Source organism: Akebia trifoliata, chromosome 6 (genome assembly GCF_017979445.1).
Source record: "Akebia trifoliata isolate Shusen 1 chromosome 6, ASM1797944v1, whole genome shotgun sequence".
Taxonomy (NCBI): Eukaryota; Viridiplantae; Streptophyta; class Magnoliopsida; order Ranunculales; family Lardizabalaceae; genus Akebia; species Akebia trifoliata.
This window is the reverse complement of record NC_141380.1, coordinates 257903-275940: the sequence shown is the minus strand read 5'-3', so window position 1 is coordinate 275940 and position 18038 is coordinate 257903. Positions and strand designations below refer to the sequence as shown.

The following is an 18038-nucleotide window of genomic DNA, read 5'->3' as shown; positions in this document are numbered from 1 at the left end:
TAAAAGATCGTAAATGAGGCAACCAAATCGTCCACACTTTCTTCGCGGCAAAATACGAGAAGCAGACCCTGAGCGAGTTCCATCAGACTCGCTAATGGCGGTTTCAGCCTTCAGAGGCGTTGCTTACGGCCGTCTACCCCTCTTCCATCATTCTAAGGTTTACTTCTTGTTAACATCCGCACCCCTGTTTCTTCAATTTTTATATTATTTAGGTGTTTTACTTGTTCACGACAAAATCGTGCGTTTTCAGTGTTCTTTTCTGCTCGAATTGTGATTTTGCGTTTTCAGTGTCTTTTACCTTCGTTATAAACTATTGGGGTCAATCTTACATTTTAACATGTTTCTTGAGTAGCCAAAATTCAGCTCCATAAGGCATAGTTGGCTTTAGTATCATCTCGTAAAATATTTATTCTAATTCGATTGGGATTTGTTGGTTGTATAACACTCTAGAAGCACTTTAACCAAATCTAATTATATGGGCAATATCCTCTTCAATCTATCAATCCTTATGGATGATAAAACCAAACTAGAAAAATGGCCATTTTAGGATAATCCTTATGGAGGACAATATCCTCCTCAATCTATACTCTACATACCACCCAATACTATATGATCGACTGCGTCATTGGTCTTTCTAAAAGAGAATTCAAAAGCTGAGTGGGTTCCTTGTTTTAGTTTGTAGGGTTTCGTTTCCCCTAATCGTTGTTTGTCACTGTTCGAGCATGTACACTCGAGCTTATTTATAGGGTTTTATGTGATAAATTATTCAATTTTAATATTTTGATTTACTATACTCCCTCAAGTGCCCTACCGACTAATCTATTCCAATGCACTCATTGATAACATTACATGGTATGGTCATTTCATTGGCTTGAATCCGAGATGCGGCCCTTCCAAGAGTTAACCTACCAACTGAGTGTGTGTGGAATCGATGCAAAGGTGGTTCATGTTTGTTGATTAGAAATTCTCCATCATTTATGTTTTTCATATATTTTCACTGTCTAGGGACTTATCTTCACCAATGTTTTGTTTGGTAACAATAATTTTGTTTCTCTTGGTTATAGTTGCCTGATATAAGTACATCGGTCCGATCGAGGAAGATAAATGGTCACTCAAATAGATTATCATTGTTTGCCCGGTATTCGGCAACCCAAGATTTTTCTTCCCGTCTTCAAGGTAATAAACTGTACTTTGTGATTTGATCCTCCCTCGCCCATCTTTTCTTACTCATTCAGGGAAACCATCCTTTGCTTTGTAACTTCTTATTCTTCTTTTAACTTCACACTTTCCGTCATGGATTGTCACCAAGGACTTGCCTACCTTGCATGGGATATCTAATCAATTGTTAGCCAACTCATTGCAAATATGGAGATCCTTGATATCTTTTTGTCAGAAGCATTCAATTAAATACTTTTCTGATGAAGTAAGCAAAATAAGCAGTGATGGAATGGGTTCTTGTTATGTACACTGAAACCATTGAGTCATTGATTTCACCATGTTCTAGCAAACACACCATCCTTGTGTAATTCTTTTTCTTCCCTTCTTCGAGGGTATCAACTATCTTGGTCTTTGGCCCTTCCACATGTCAGGTCCTAAGACCAATTTTTGAAAATTTATTCACCTATGGGAGCTTGATAGGAGTATATCCAGTGATTCGTTTCAATGTTTCTTTTACTGTCTTCTAATTTCATTTCTTGTCTCTCTTACACTAGTGTAGTATATCCATAAACCTAGGTTTGAATTATGTTTGTCTCATTATTTTCCGATATTGTTGCACACATTTATGTTCAGGTTAATGATTAAGTCAATAAATTCTTTACTTTCCTCCAGACAGTATCGACAACTTGCCCAAGTTGGTGGAGGACATTGTCCAGACATCTTTAAACACAGGGCCACGAGGAGCCATGAGGCTAGCTCAAGGTATTCGAGCTGTCATTTGGGTTGGTGGAGAGTGGCTAGCAGATGTGTCTAAGGTATCATTCAACTTAGTTTTGTGGTGAGGGTGTTTCGCAGCACATTTCTTATTGAAAATACTTTTCTTCTCCATTGTTCTTCTGTATATCAATTTGTAGCAAAACAAGAGAATTGATAGGTGATATTATTAATTTACTACTTCCCAGTTGTTGGACCCTTCAATTTTTCATGTTCTTTATAAATCTTTGCATTATTGGTGGTTCACATTGTAAATGGACAAGCTCATTTAACTCCCCAAGGATGTAATTAGAGCCATCAAGTGGCATAAAATATTATGGAGATGAATGTACTCAAAAAGTGTCATGTTATTAAATTGAGTGTACCAAAGACGAGGATGTTGAGAAGTGAACTGAGATGGTTCAAACATGTTCAACAAAGGCCAATTACAGCCTTAATTAGAAGAAATATTCAAGTCGAAAAAGTGTGAAAAGATGACCCGAAAGAACATGAATGGAGATAGTCAAAGAAAATACGAACTCATTCTCAATAACATAAGACTCGACTTTGGGCACAGTGGAATGGAGGAGCGTGATTCATTTGGCCGATCCCAAATCTTGGGATAAGGCTTTGCTGTTATCGGTGATGTGGTATCGGAGTATATTTGGGTTATGGTTTTTTGTGTGGGTGACTAGTAAATGACCACATGACTTATGGAGGCTGAGGTTGTGAGATATTCTGAAATTGAAGAAGCCTTACAATACTTGGAGCTTCCAAAACTTGACTCGAGCCTCATGTTGATGCTTACAAGTGTTCTATTCTAAGTGCAGTTTTGTTCTCTATCCAACAACGAAATCAACCATGACCTCTGATGGGGATGCATTCAACCATGGATGCTAAGTTGATTACTTGTTTGCCTACTCTAACTTATCTGAAAAATCCATGACGAAGATCTTGATTGGAGCAATCACCTTATCAAGGCGATTATTAACCAAAGAGATCTCCTTGGTGGGTCCACGTGTGTGTTCTGACTTGTGCAGGCATTCTTGTTTTCTGGTACTTCACTGATTAATGGTAATTATTGCCTAAATTAAAGATTTTCCCATAATTTATGTCACGAACTACATCTGTAAATAGATAGGAAGAAAGTAGAAAATGAAAGAGAACAGAGACAGATTTAGGGTTGAAATGTGTCCAGAGACCTCCTCAGACACACATGCACACACACCTACACACACACACACACACACACACACAAATGTATGCCTTTTAGCAGTTTATTTGATATATTCTAATTTGACCTTCTCTTTCTTTCTCTCTTTCATTTATCTTTTTTTTTTTTTTTCTCTTCCCTTTTAATTGACTAAATAATTTAGACAGCAATAAATGTTTCTAAATTTTCTGCAGACAGCGAATGCATCTACAGGATTGCCAACTCAAATGCAGTTTGGATTACTTTCTCCCATTTATTTAAGAAGATTATTTGAACGCATGGGAGCAACCTATATCAAGTTAGGTCAGGTGAGCCTTTGTTGGTTCTCTTACTGAGTTTTATTTATTGCTCTTACAGTTGAAATCTGTCATGGCTTATCCAGTCTTCTTGTTTTTCTTCTGATACTTCATTCATATGCTGAAGCTCACTATTCTATGTGTTCACGCTGCCATTAAGTGGTAAACTTTTGATGCTCTTAGTTACAGACTATCAGCATCATCTGGCAGTAATAAAATCACTAAAGGCAATCTCCACAATTCTGTGTGGCTGCCCTGATAAATTTGTAGCACACAGGTTTTAGTTTCTTATAGTTTGCTGTTATTTTTCTTGATTAATCTTGGTATACACTTTAATGTCTGTTGATGGTTATGTAATCTTGCAATTGGCAGTTCATAGCTTCAGCACCAACTTTGTTTCCTTCAGAATATGTCCAGGAATTTCAGAAGTGCTTTGATAGGGCTCCAACAATTCCTTTTGAAGAAATTCAAGCTATTCTGCGAGAGGAATTGGGGGGGACAATAGATACTGTCTATGAGTATGTTGATCCGGTGCCAATTGCCTCAGCTTCAATTGCGCAGGTTTGTATGTATATGGCTTTCGAATTGTATAATTTTTTTATTTATTTGGAGCAAGTATTAGGAATTGTAAACCATTTTTCTGCAGGTTCATGGTGCAAGGCTTGTAGGTTCCCAGGAGGATGTTGTGATAAAGGTATTAAAGCCTGGAATAGAGGACATATTAGTTGCAGATATGAACTTCGTATATATTGTTGCCCGCATTTTGGAGTTCTTGAATCCAGAGCTCAGCCGTGCATCTTTGGTACGTAGTGGACTAACATATCTAAATTTTACCCATGTAATGACTTCAATTCCATTTTCGAATGAAAACTCTAATAGTTCCTTTTTCTTCTTCTTCTTCATGATTTGGTAAGTGCTTGTTATGATTTTCTGGATTAGACAATACCATTGTGATTTGTGAATGACTGCAACACCTCACGTTATTGGAACATTAAACAACAAATACCTACTTATGCTTCATTAAAATGCTAAAATGTCCCCTCTAAAAGATTGCAGTCGTTTTAGTGTAGAAGATTCACTGAGTTAGTTGTCTGCAATACCAGTTTTGGTTTTTTCTTCTTCTTGGTATGCTCAGAAGTAATTATGTATTGGTAATCTCCATTTTGAAATGACAACAATGTTCCTGAAACTAATAGATGTTACCTTTGGGTTAGTACTTAGTGGAGGAGCTAGAAAATGCAGCTGGGATTTTTTGGTGACTCGTTTTTCTTTCTTTCCCCACACACCATCTTTCTCCTTTTTTTATGCTGTAAACCTGACTCAGCTAGGGGTAATTGGCACATTTTCATATTTATTTGTTTGTTTCTTCCTAAGGCTTTAAGACTGGCCATACTTTATAGTTAAATTTGGGAAATCAAGAAACAACATATGCATAGATTAATTGCGATAAAAAAAAAAACATTTGCATAGATTAATGTAGCAGAGAAGAGGACGCTGAGATGGATTAGTTGAAAAACTGGGAAAGATTATGAACGTGCCGCCTCGGTGAGGTGGTAAGTCTGCATGCGGTAATATCAAAGAACTGGGACCAAAACCCTGCTTTCATGCTTAAGCTATTGAAAAGAAAACAAAGAAAGATAAAATTGTAAATGAGCGCATTCGGGAAAATGTAGGACTAACCTCTATGTGGTAAACTAGGGGAAAATTGATTGGGATGATTTGATCATGTGCAATGAAGGTCAATTACAGCCTCAGTTGGAATATTCAAGTTTAAGGTTCTCACATAGTAAGAGGAGAACCAAAAAGAACATAGATGGAGGTAGTGAGAGCGGATATGAACACGGTAAAATTGACAGAAGACTTGGTTTTAGATAGAATTGAATGAAGGAACAAAATTTTAGCCAAACCCAAATATTTGGGATAAGGATTTGATGATGATGTCGGTGGTGATTTGTATGTTTCTTTTCCTATTCTTTCATTCTGAAAAAGAGAAGAAAGCTAGATTTTCTGTTATCAATCTTATGTCCTCTTTGTCATCTATTCTCTTATTCTTATAGGATAAAATAGAAGTCTGTAGCATGTACTATAAATTTTATGGATCCTTTCAGTAGGTTGCTATCGTCAAAGATATAAAAGTATCAATGCTTGAAGAAGTTGACTTCAAAAAAGAAGCTGCAAATATTGAGTCTTTCAGAAGATATCTAGAAGCTATGGGACTCAGAGGGCAGGCCACGGCTCCAAAAGTTTATCAGCACTGCAGCACCCGGCGAGTATTGACCATGGAGAGGCTTTACGGAGTTCCTCTCACAGACCTAGACTCTATAAGTTCCCTTGTTTCTAATCCGGAGACAAGTCTTATAACTGCGCTTAACGTGTGGTAGGAAATTAAATAAACTACATTTGCACTTGGCAGTTTAATATTTCAATTGCATTGACTAGATTCAAAGTTTTTTATGATGTTAAGTAGTGCTTTTTGTCAAACTTATATTAAATAAAAAAATGCTGTTATCTCATCATTTTTATGCAGGTTTGGAAGTTTGCTTGCCTGTGAAACCTTCCATGCCGATGTACATGCAGGAAACTTGTGGCTTCTTCGTGATGGTCGTATCGGTTTTCTTGATTTTGGTTTGTGTTCAACTCCGCTGAAAAGCTATCTTTTTTCATGGAATCTAGTCAGTTGAAAGAAATGTCTTTGAGATAACTGCCAGATTTCCTGCTTAGTCGAAGTTAAACCTTGAAATACTGTAGGCTTGCTTAGTTGCATGCCTTTTGGTTACCATTAGTTTGCTACTTCACTGGATTTCTGAGTTGTTTATGGTATAAATCCTCTAGATTTCGTGGATTTGTTCCAATATGTTGTTCAAAACTCTGCAAGAATGTGATTATCTATTCTGAGTAAGTTTCTCTGATGTCTCTGAATATTCTGCAGGAATTGTTGGACGCATATCCCCTAAGACATGGGCTGCTATGGAAGTATTTTTGACATCAATTGCAAGTGAAGAATATGAAGCAATGGCATCTTCCTTAATTGAAATGGGTGCCACGGACAAGGATGTGGATGCTAAGTCATTCGCTAGAGATTTGGAAAAAATATTTTCATCGATACAGGCAAGCACTCATTATTTGTGTATGACATCGTTTCAGCATTAGGAATATAAACTCACCCATTGAAAACTCTGCATTTTAGGAATGTCTTACATTTGGTTAGACCGATTCCTCATTCTTAAAGGATTAGTGCCCTGCATGTCATGGTATAGATATGGGCATTGTCCACAATCAAATAACCAATTCATGGTGTTGCCCCTTAGATGAATGGTCTGCATGGCCACATTGTCCCTCTTATTCACTGTTGCATTACACAGTTTACTTTGACATATTTGAGACAAGTGCACTGACAACAATACTTGAGTAGCTACACCAAAATTGTTGCCCCATTACCAAAATCTTTGGGTATGCAATACCTTCTACATACGAACATTTCATGTATTGGTATGAATGTGCAAGATTGGTTGAACCGTAGAGGTTATCGTCTGGATAGTTGTAACTTTAACCGAACCAAAATAACTTGTGTGCAGGAAAATATAGCTAAGAGGAATATGATCTACAGTCTATTAGCTAATTGAATAATAAGGCAATCAAACCAATCACACAAACAAGAGACTCAGGATTTTTTTTTTACGTGGTAAAACCCCAAATTAGGGAAAACATCCATGGCCGGGTTATTAGGAAAATTTTCATTAATGTCCTTCATTTTAAATTGTTGCTCATCTCGACCGCCAATTTTTTCTTTAGTTTGATAGACTTGTAGTGAAGGGTTGTTGTTTGATGACTTCAAACCCAGAACTTAAACTGAGAACTATGTATTCACAGTATGAGCTTATTTGCAAGCCCTTGCTTTTCTCAGAGTTTTTGATTTCTGAAATAAATGTTTCTCTTATTTTTATGCAGGATTTGGACACAGAAATTATTGTTGCAACGGGTAGGGGGTCGAATACGAATGCGACTGCTGTCTCTGCCAATCTTGTTGTTGATGATAGGCAGATGAATGCTCTATTTCTTGATGTGGTAAGCTACTTAATTGAAATCCTCAGTTGTTCATAAGATGCCATTTTCTTGGGTTTGTGAGATATTAGCCCATTGTACTGCCCCATAGGTTCCAGCACCTTGGATCTCTCAATCAGTGTCTGACCACCGTGATGGTTAGCAATGGATATCTGATTTTTCCAATAACACATTTCAAATAAAATAGTTGCAAGATCAGTATTGTTGGAACCTACAGATCCACTTTGATGTAGTGGCTTGTGAGTTACTTGATATTTCCCACTTAAATTAAATAAAAACTATCTGGCATTATATAACCCCAATATTTGGGATTAGGCTTTCTTGTTGATGTTGAATCCGCAAACTTTCATAAAAAAAGCGCTCCTGAATTTTAGAAGTAAATGACTAAATGAGTCCATGGGTTCCAATGCTACTGATCTAGCAACAAATGGTTTCTGAACTGTGCTGTCGTAAGTCTTCTCATTTTCGGTTACTTACATCGACAGGTTCAAGCACTGTAGTTGAAAGATCCTCAGTGTTGACATCTGCAATACCTTTTCAGTGACCTTGTGGGTTATTTGATGTGCTCTATTAAAGAATTCAAATACAAGATGTAGATTGTCATGAATAAAGATCGTGAAATTTTACAATTCATCGAATATCAAGGACTCTCTCTTTGAAAAATGTTGACTGAAATCCTAGATAACATCCATAAAAGAAGTTCTGAAGTCAAGGCTTGAAAACCTAATTGATTACTCAAAAAGAAGGATAGAAAGAAGAAAACGATAAAATGTCTCGAATTGATTCTGGGCCAAAGGAAATAACTCGTTGACACTTGATTTAGCTCACAAAATTCTGTCTGGTACTGGAAAAGCTTGATTGATCTAAAAAGAACACTTTCAAGTTTTAAGTAGGAATCAAACCATGGTCCTTCAAAAGAGTCTAGATTTGAGTTCTATAGATTAGGCTTTGCTGTGAGCGGCATTTTTTTTATTGTGAGGAAATTCAGAGGTACCCATTTTGTAGGTCCAATGGATGATTAACCTACAGGAGACCAATAAAAGTAGCACTGGTGGACTGTTGGTAGATCATTGTGGGTCCACTGAATGGGTATCTGGGTTTGCCTCATTATGGTCTCATCGGCCAAACATGTGTAGTTTTTCACAAACAAATGATGGTCTCATCAACTAAACATTATGTTTTTGTTCCTTGCTACATCATGAACAATGTAACTATTCAGTTATCTCTACAATCTTGTTTTACAGGTGCGGGTCAGTGAATCGTATGGGCTGAGATTTCCACGAGAGTTTGCACTTCTCATGAAACAGCTTCTATATTTTGACCGTTATACCCGATTATTAGCTCCCAACCTAAACATGCTCCAGGATCAGAGGGTCACCATTGTCTCAAATCGAAGAATCAGCAACAGGGACCGTTTCCAGTGAATTTCACCAATTTATATTTTCTGCTTGCAGGTACACTTATCTGGCAGCTTGATTTCCTTTTACATGTATGTAAACAGAATTGAAAAAACTTTACTTAATAGTTGCTAGAAATGTCCCTAAAAAACTTTTGGGACAAATGTAAGAAAATATTCTCAATATGTCACTGTCAGGTTACACATAAACTTCCTGGTGAGGCAGATATTAAGCAATATTTAGAAAATCGTCTTAGATTATTGCTTTCTTATATGTTATTGCTAATGTAATCCTCTTTCCTCCTCTCTCCCACATATGATATGATACCAAATGATTCAAATTCAAAAGCATGTAGGTGTCCGCTATGCGGTAAGTTAAGCCCTCATATACGTGGAGTCATGACACAAGCAGCACATGATATAAGGGGTGGGGATGGATGGATTTGGGTAGGAGGATGTGTAAGACAAAAGAAGGCACGGATTTAACATCAAGATTTTGTTAAAAATGCGGTTGGCACACTAAATATTAGTGCATCAAACTTTCTGCTCAATTATTATTATTATTATTTTTTTTTTAGTATCTTGTTCTTGGATGGTGGCTACCAAATTGGCAAAGGGCCAACCAGTTGAATAAAGAATGCAGCGAGAAAGCAACTTGGGGGCTAGTGGGGCTGTCATGGGTGATCCGATAATCTATCATATTTGTTTTGGACCAACTGTATATCCCAATCCAATAGGAATCCGATCTGATAAGTTTTGAGGAAATACGTAAATTATTCTACATACTTGGTTAAGATATCATGTATCTGTTATTTATTTATTAATTACAGATTAGCTATGATCTGATCTTAGACGTAATCCATTTGTTATTGGATAAAAGTCAAGATCCGATAGCCATAGGAACCCAACCCAACTGAACCGATTGGGAATTAGTTGAAATGAAAATTTTCAAATATTTTTGCATAAAACCAAAGTTGTTTTGGGAATTTACATAAATTAGGAAGGTTGTGAGATCCTGAGATGTTCCTATTAACAGTTCACTAATCCCTGTGGATCCTAAAATTTTCTGAGGGTCAACTTTTGTGCTAGTTCCTCGTTACCATTTTATTTTTCCAAAATTTCACCATTCTTGGGTATTGCTCCCAGAATTCATTATTCCTCTTTGGGATTGGTTATCTCGACTTTCACAATGTAGGGAAAAAAAAAAATCTGGACCAAGCTGGGTTATACAACAATCCCTTTAGACTTGTCTTAGAAATTATGTTAAAACTTGATATTAATATTTTGTAGAGTTATTCTCATAAATAAGGCGCCTGTAGCTCAGTGGATAGAGCGTCTGTTTCCTAAGCAGAAAGTCGTAGGTTCGACCCCTACCTGGCGCGTTTAGCATTTTATATGATGTACAACTTTTCCATTTTATCTTTCAGAAGACCACGGTCAAAAAGGCCATTGTTATTGAAAACGTGAACGAGGGTAATATCGTCATTCAGAAAACTTTTAGCGCTGAAACCAACTCGAACCAAAGTTTCAAACATCAAGTTAAAGCATATTCCAAATCCGGAACGGATAGGAAAGCCTATTCTTAGCTGGAATTAATTAATTGGCCATTCACATTGGGCCACGTGTTAGTTTTTTTTGGCAGGAATTCAGTTTTGGCTTTGTATATATATGTGGTAAAAGTGAGTCGCGCGTAGATTATTACTCTCTGAAACGACGTTCAAAGGCAATTAATTCCCTTCGCCGACTCTGCAACCTCCAAAAGGTTAGATCTCTCTCCTTCGATTATGTTGATTTCGTTTAATAGGGGTTTCGTTTCGATTTTTTGTTTGAAGTCGTTTCTCGTTCAGTCATGAATTGTTGGATTTGTTTAAATAGATCTAAAATATTTGATTTTTTTTATTTTTTATTAGCTTTTAATCCTGTTTCCCCATTTGAATCGAATGTGTTCGGTGATATCTTTACTCTTCAGTTTTCTTTCAACTCTATTTTTTAAGGTTTCTGCCTTTTATTATATTCTGATTCGTTTCTTGGTTGATTACGGATCTAGGGTTTATTTAAATCAATTAAATCCACCGACTTTGATGGATTTCGGTCCCAATGTTGAGTTGGAATCCGTTGTGGTCGTGGATCTTATCAATTTTCATAGTTCTTTCCCTAATCTCTTGTACACGTCCCTCTCTTTCTAGTATTTTTTTTTAAGTTTTCTTTCCAATTATTATTATTATTTTTGTTTTGTAAAGTAACGATAATAGTAAAATTGGCGAATTTCTCTAAAAGTTGGATATTTGATCTTGTTGGGGCATGTAAAATTTTTATTTAGATCTTAGGTTTAGGTATGTTTTGTTAAAAATTTCCCTTTTATTGTGCCTTTTACTGCTTATAGTTTTTGAGGGTTTCTACTGCTTCATTTATGATCTTATATTGGCACCTTTCTCAAATGGAAACAATTTAAGTACTTTTATTAATTTTTAATAATCTCCTTCTGAATTCAAGTTTTCAAAAGCTTGTTATATTTGTGCTTTATAATTCCATTTTGGAGTGAACGTTCATAATTATTTCTCATTTAGTTGAGGCATGTGATCTGAGCTTGTTGATATTTTTTGTGGATGCCCTTTTTTATTCTTTACTTTCTTCAAACACTTTTTTATTTTTATTTTTTTTATTTATAATTTCCTTTTATTTTTTGAACATATGCTTTCTCTGTGGGTTCAATTTCATGTTTGCCCACAAATCTCTATGAAATTGTACCGTTTAATACTAGTATACTTCAACATCCCTTCTTTTCCGATTTAATGGATTTTAAGATCTCCATGTGCATCCCATTTTATGCCTCTCTCTCGCTCTCTATCTTTGTTTATTTGTGTTAGAAAAATATTCTTTATCTATTATCGCAGCTGACAAGGGATCGAGGAAATATGTGATGCTCCCTATAATCACTGAGAATGATGCCCATATGATCGGGTCCATTTCATGTTATTATTGTAGGGATCACATAACTATATTCCTCTCAATAGGCTGAAATTTCAATCCTTTTGTAATACTTAGCCATTGGTGCGTTTCTGGTTTTCTCTTTATGCAAGCAGAGAAGGAGCCACTTCCATTGTGACTGGGCTGACTCACTTTATTTATTTTTTTGATAGGACCCACTTTAATGTGTTGTAGCCATACTCTGTCATTTGAACTTTCTCTATACTTTTGGTTTCTTTTTGTATGTTTTTAACCAAAGAAGTTCTTTTATGCTTAATTTTAGTTTATTTATGGAAAAGATCTCGAATTTTGCATACTTGTATGTTACTAACTTTATATCTTCACCTTGCCCTGCAGCATTGACTACTTGCTCTTCATGAATTCAAGAAGTGTTATAGCATCCAACGTTTCCTGTAAATCGGGAAACAAAAACGACTTCTTCTGGATTCTATTTTGCTTACTCCCAAAATTCCTTGGAACATCTACTGCACACGTGAACTACCAATTATTTAAGGCCATTGTTAAAAGTCCACCTTCATCCGTTCGCATCTTGGAGTCTTTTGGAGAGACCTGTCTATGCCAGTGATTATTATTTAATACTTAGCAAGATGGTTCTCTCTCAAATACCCTGTTTGAATGGGACCCACACATGCAAACCCTTACAGTGCCAGCTGCATCTATCAGTGGGACCTCCCGATGCTGATGTATCGGAATTCGACGAGTTTGACTTTTCTGATGTATTTGGTCCTGTGCCAGTTGAAGTCTCAAATGAAGTGGATTCTGGAAATTCTGTACCAGATGTAAATGAATTATTGTATGATGATACTGTGGTCGTTTACAACCGGCGGTCACATTCTTTGGTGGGGCCAACAACTTGTGTTAGTCAATCATTGAAGCTCAGCAAGCTCACCCTCACCCCAACAGATGAATCACTGGAACACATAGAGTGTGTCAATGGAGAGACATTGGAAGAACTTGAGGAACCTTCTATTGATGACGATGACGACGACGATGATGATGATGATGTACAGAACCCTGACCACCAGGATAAATCCTTCAAGAGCCTGGCTGTAGGACTTGAAGATTTTGAAATTATGAAGGTTGTTGGGCGAGGTGCATTTGGAAAAGTGTTTCAAGTGAGGATGAGGAGTACTTCTCAAATATATGCAATGAAGGTCATGCGTAAGGATAAGATAATGGAAAAGAATCATTCGGAATACATGAAAGCTGAGAGGGATATTTTGACAAAAGTAGACCATTCCTTCATAGTGCAGCTTAGATACTCTTTCCAAGTAATGACTTAAACTATTTACATTTTGTGATTACGGTTGGAATCCTCTCAATTTTTTGTTTTTGTTTTGAAGATCTTGTAACCTGGTTAAAAGGTTTTTTGTCCTATATAAATATATCTTGTCACTTATCTAAATTATTTTGAAATATCTAAAATATGATAAAAAAAGTCTAGTTTATCATAGGAAATTATTTACCTTGCGATAAGTTATTTTATTTTCTCCCTAAACATTGAACCATACCAAGTTTTATGGTATTTTGATTTTTCTAATTTGATGTATAATATTATTTGAAGTTTCTTAGTTTATAAATTAATGCAATTAAAATTTCCCCTGCCAAAAAATTCTCAATGGCAAGCAACCTTTACGCTAACTATGTCAGTGGTCCTTGATCAAATTGTTCGATTTTCTGATTTTTATATACATAATTATAATATAAAGCTGGTTTATTTTTGTCTTAGCAGACCAAATATAGACTTTACCTTGTACTGGATTTTGTGAATGGAGGTCACCTGTTTTTTCAGCTCTACCGTCATGGTCTCTTCAGGTACTTTCGCAGATTAATGTTTTGGATGATTGTGAGAATTCCCAAAGTGTGAGGAAAAATAACACTTTTGATTTGTTTTAGAGAGGAGCTGGCACGCATATATACAGCTGAGATTGTTTCCGCCGTTTCTCACCTGCATGCAAATGGCATAATGCATAGGGATCTCAAACCAGAAAATATCCTTCTGGATGCGGATGGTCATGTAAGAATCATTTTTCATCTCTCTCTCTCTCTCTCTCTCTCTTATATAGGTACAGTCACAACTCACAAGCCACTGAGATTTTACCTGTGCTTTGATTTTAGGCTATGTTGACTGATTTCGGCCTAGCAAAGCAATTTGAGGAGAATGTGAGGTCAAACTCAATGTGTGGGACATATGAGTATATGGCACCTGAGATTGTTATGGGGAAGGGCCATAATAAAGCTGCAGATTGGTGGAGTGTGGGAATCCTGTTGTTTGAGATGCTCACTGGGAAGGTTAGTGTACTTCTACAATCCGGTTGCATTGTTTTAAGATGTCTGAAAAGTACTGTACAAATGTGGGCATGTGTGGGGGAAGGCAAGCACATGCCTCAAGAGCCAGAAATGCAATGTTACCTTGGCACTTACAATTTCCAAGTATCTGTTGATGTGACACGTTCAGGCCGCCCTCTATTGGATTTTTATATGGAGTATTGATAGTGTACTCCATTAACTTGGATAGCCATCCAACACCAAGTTTCCTTCATGTACCATGAGTCACTGGAATGCTAATTAGAATATCTATGGTACCAGAAGATAAGATAATATTTATACAGTAGGGCCACCACATCGAATTTCTGAATGTTTCCTTGCTTGATTCATTGGGACACGTTGACACTCGGCACCCCTGCCACGTGTCAACATCATGCTGCTGGAATGCCTGCTGACATCTGTCGAGTCATCTACTGGTTGAGTAGGCATATCATTTGTTATATATCAGTTAGTAAAAAAAAAACATGCAAGGAGCGGGCAGGTGGAAGGTTCTAAAAGATTTAGGAGAACAAAATGAACTTGGATTAGGATAGTACGAGCAGATACTAAGACACTTAAGTCGATAAAAGACAGGGCTTTGGATAGAATAGAATAGAGGAACAAGAGTTGTCAAGCTGATGCTAGACAGTTGAGAGAAGGCTTAAAAAAATGGTGGTTATAGTCACAGTTGGCTGAAGTTGAAGTTTAATGAAATTGTGGTAGAAGTCTAGAACACTTTCTGCTTTTGGATATTAAAAAAAAGGCTGTTTGGAATCTCTCTTTGATCAGTTTTTGAAAAAATACCGATCTTTTTTATACTTCATAAAAAAGAGAACCCTTAAGATATGTGCAGATTTTGTTGAAATATTTCAAATTAGTGCTAATTTGGTAAATCCCCAATGGGGAAAAACGATCTAAGCAGGGTTAATGCCTTTATTGCCTTATTAGCCAGCAAATAAGCTGCAAATAAATATCATGTTTCAAGAAGCACACCTATAAGAATTTATTGAAATTCTTTGCATTACCAAATATTTTATTTATTAAAAAATGCTAATCAGAATACTTTACCACGATTTATCCCTCCAAGCAAGCTATTCAAAAGCCTCAGTACCTTAAGAGCAAATTGCAGATCTTACCATTTCATTGATGTCTCATCGAATTGCTTCCGTCATTTATTGTTTTTTATTATTACTATTATTATTCTCATAATTTTGCTCTGATTCTACCTCTGCAGCCACCTTTCCTTGCAAGTAACCGAGAGAAGATTCAGCAGAAGATAATAAAGGATAAAATCAAGCTTCCCCCTTTTTTGTCTAGCGAGGCACATTCCCTTTTGAAAGGGGTAAAATCTACTTTTCCTATACTACATTTACAATTCCTCAATGTTAACTTCTTTCCTCCATTGAGCTGATATTGATAATGTTGCATGCAACCATGTACTTTCTCACCCATCTGTACCAGCTTTTCATTAGGGGTGTGATGGGCTGGCTTGGTCTGATGGGTTTGCCTGGTCTGCTATTTTGTCCAGTCTTAGGCTTCATTCATAGTCCCACCAGTTTGTGATTGGGCTAAATTTAGGGCCTGTAGATGAATAAGTTGGGCAGGGGCATGGCTTTTAGTTTGCATTTATTCTGCTTGGCTCCCAATCTAATGATGTACATACTGGCTGTCGTATTTGATGGGTTTTTAGGCTGTTGTGGTTGCGCAGAGCGTGCCCTGGCCCAAATGCAATTCCTACTTTTTATTATTTCATTCATTTTATCCTCTGGTGGGGAAACCGAAAAAAGAAAGAAAATAAAAATAAAAATACATTACTGGTTTTCTTTTGGTTGCAGCTGCTTCAGAAGGAAGCAAGCAAGCGGCTCGGAAGTGGGCCAAGTGGGAGCGAGGAGATAAAGTTCCACAAATGGTTCAAGCCAATCAATTGGAAGAAATTGGAGGCCCGGGAGATCCAGCCTAGTTTTCGTCCTGAAGTTGCTGGGAAACACTGTACCTCCAATTTTGAGGAGCGTTGGACTAACATGTCACTGTTAGATTCTCCTGCCTCGAGCCCAACTGCCAGCGACACCAACTTCAAGGGGTTCACTTACGTGAGGCCTGCTGCTTCTTTTCTTCAGAGGAATGACTGAATTACCTCCTATTTTCTCTCTTTAAATTTAATTAGGCGCGCTGATGTGAGTTGGTGGTGGTTATGAATGACAATCATCCTATTTTGTGTTTCCATTTTCACGTTGTGGTGTTGACAATGACATTATTTATCCTCCCCTAATATCAACAATCTTCAGATGCCTAGAATAACTCCTTCGAGGTTCCTTCATTCTTTGAACAAATGCAATTAGGTGTCACCCTGTAATCATGCATTACTGCTTAGTGTTCTTTAAGCTATGCTTCAAGGCCCCATGGGATATTTAGCTGGGCATATTTTAATTTAATGGATTACATTACAATGCTAGCTCCTACTATCTGCTTTTATCAACTTTGTTTGGTCTTTATATGGAACAATGTTGAGCCGGATAATGAAAAAAGTATTCTTTTGTTCTGTCTGCCAACACAATAACGTTTGATTAATTAAGACCTTTAAAATTTTCCAATATTGGACTGCTCAATTTTTTCCTGAAAATTGGTCTTTACTGGTTTGATGAAGGGTTGTTCATAGGGTCCAAAAGAGTGTCATTTGTCATTTTGGGTCCCTTGATTTGAGGCATTTGAAGTGCATTATGACATTTTGTGCCGAATGCAATGTCCATTTGTCTCTGAATGGTTAAATAATATACCCAAATTGACAAGGGATAAGATAGGTGCTGCTAAGGCCATCATGGTCTGTGGTCGGTTTGTGAGGTAAGGGTATTCTGAAAATTTGCCCAACTCAAACCCGACCTATTTAATAATCTTGTAAAAAATTTAAATCCAAGCCCGACACATTTGTTAAATAAGTGTAACATTTATTAAATAGATAACATGACCTAACTCACGTAACCAATTTAGTAAAATTCTAATCTTATGTGAAAAAAAATTAGTTCATTTCTACTATCAAAAAAAATTCCAACGTTTTTAGAACAAAGAAGGCATTTTGGATGCCACAAGATAATGAAGTTCAGAAACTTTCCTTACCGCCTTGCTAAGGAAAGTGTTTTTCTTTCCTGAAAATGTTAAAGACCTTAAATAATTATTGATATTTGAGATACATCCGATGTTTCATGATTTGAATGATACATTAATGACAAAATAATTAAACAGGTTGACGTCACTAACCTAGATAGGACTTATTTAATAATTATGTTAAACGGGTCAACGTTATTATGATCCAAACCCTATTAGACTTGATCCAAATCCACTAATTTTGAGTCTTAATGGCCAGTGTCAAGATGGTCACCTGTAACGTAGGGCAAGATATTTTCAAGCCCATCATGAAACACTCATAATCTTCAAATTCATTCTGAGCCTAAAGAGACCAAACACAATACGGCCCAAAGACAAACAAAATGGGCGCAGTAGACTAAGATTATAATAGGACTAAGCGTTCGTTTTTTAATATACCTTTCCACCAGGTTGGGAGGTAGGAAAAGAATGAGGTATTTTATAATACCTCTTTTTTTTTTTGGGTTTTCTTTCTCTTTACACCGCTCCGCGCCTTGATCCATGGACAAAGTGCTTTTTATTAAAGCCATGCAACCATTCAAGACAAGGGGGAGTGGTGATATTATTCAGTGAATTTAGATAGATATATGAGTCTTGGTTTGGGTGAATATTTGAGGCACCCCTCGGTTTTGAAACTGATAAGATACCCTAGAATGTGGTCTTCTATCAGAGGCTAATAGAAAATGGCCGAAAAAACACTTGATTTCCCCTTCGTTGCAATAATTTG

At 36.7% G+C, this 18038-nt stretch overlaps 2 protein-coding genes and 1 non-coding gene across 4 annotated transcripts; all 3 read left to right on the top strand.

Annotated features, from left to right (window-relative positions):
* LOC147399344 (Protein kinase superfamily protein) lies at positions 1 to 9150 on the top strand. Of its 2 annotated transcripts, XM_086444652.1 has the most exons (11): positions 1 to 157; positions 1065 to 1176; positions 1831 to 1973; positions 3319 to 3432; positions 3793 to 3981; positions 4067 to 4222; positions 5532 to 5797; positions 5948 to 6045; positions 6350 to 6528; positions 7369 to 7485; positions 8727 to 9150. In XM_086444652.1, exons 1-11 carry the CDS (start codon positions 14 to 16, stop codon positions 8904 to 8906), a joined length of 1698 nt encoding a protein of 565 aa, XP_086300778.1. In that variant the 5' UTR covers positions 1 to 13; the 3' UTR covers positions 8907 to 9150. The 2 variants fall into 2 exon arrangements, with proteins under 2 accessions (XP_086300778.1, XP_086300779.1); XM_086444653.1 differs by lacking the exon at positions 1065 to 1176 and having other exon boundaries at positions 29 to 157.
* Positions 9151 to 10187: 1037 nt separating this feature from the next.
* On the top strand, positions 10188 to 10260 carry TRNAR-CCU (transfer RNA arginine (anticodon CCU)). Its single transcript has one exon. It is a non-coding gene; the product is annotated as a tRNA-Arg (tRNA).
* Positions 10261 to 10481: 221 nt separating this feature from the next.
* LOC147399342 (serine/threonine-protein kinase AtPK2/AtPK19-like) lies at positions 10482 to 16600 on the top strand. Its single transcript, XM_086444651.1, has 7 exons — positions 10482 to 10640; positions 12203 to 13137; positions 13599 to 13681; positions 13763 to 13883; positions 13985 to 14158; positions 15408 to 15515; positions 16009 to 16600. Exons 2-7 carry the CDS (start codon positions 12454 to 12456, stop codon positions 16300 to 16302), a joined length of 1464 nt encoding a protein of 487 aa, XP_086300777.1. The 5' UTR covers positions 10482 to 10640; positions 12203 to 12453; the 3' UTR covers positions 16303 to 16600.
* The last annotated feature ends 1438 nt before the right edge of the window (positions 16601 to 18038 follow it).

Excerpts from the sequence above, each read along its gene's own strand:
- LOC147399342 (XM_086444651.1), top strand. The coding sequence starts at position 12,454 with ATGGTTCTCTCTCAAATACCCTGTTTGAATGGGACCCACACATGCAAA. Across the intron at positions 13,138-13,598 it reads AGCTTAGATACTCTTTCCAA|ACCAAATATAGACTTTACCT; the intron begins GTAATGACTTAA and ends TTGTCTTAGCAG. Across the intron at positions 13,682-13,762 it reads TACCGTCATGGTCTCTTCAG|AGAGGAGCTGGCACGCATAT; the intron begins GTACTTTCGCAG and ends GATTTGTTTTAG.
- LOC147399344 (XM_086444652.1), top strand. The coding sequence starts at position 14 with ATGAGGCAACCAAATCGTCCACACTTTCTTCGCGGCAAAATACGAGAA. Across the intron at positions 3,982-4,066 it reads CCTCAGCTTCAATTGCGCAG|GTTCATGGTGCAAGGCTTGT; the intron begins GTTTGTATGTAT and ends ATTTTTCTGCAG. Across the intron at positions 5,798-5,947 it reads ATAACTGCGCTTAACGTGTG|GTTTGGAAGTTTGCTTGCCT; the intron begins GTAGGAAATTAA and ends ATTTTTATGCAG.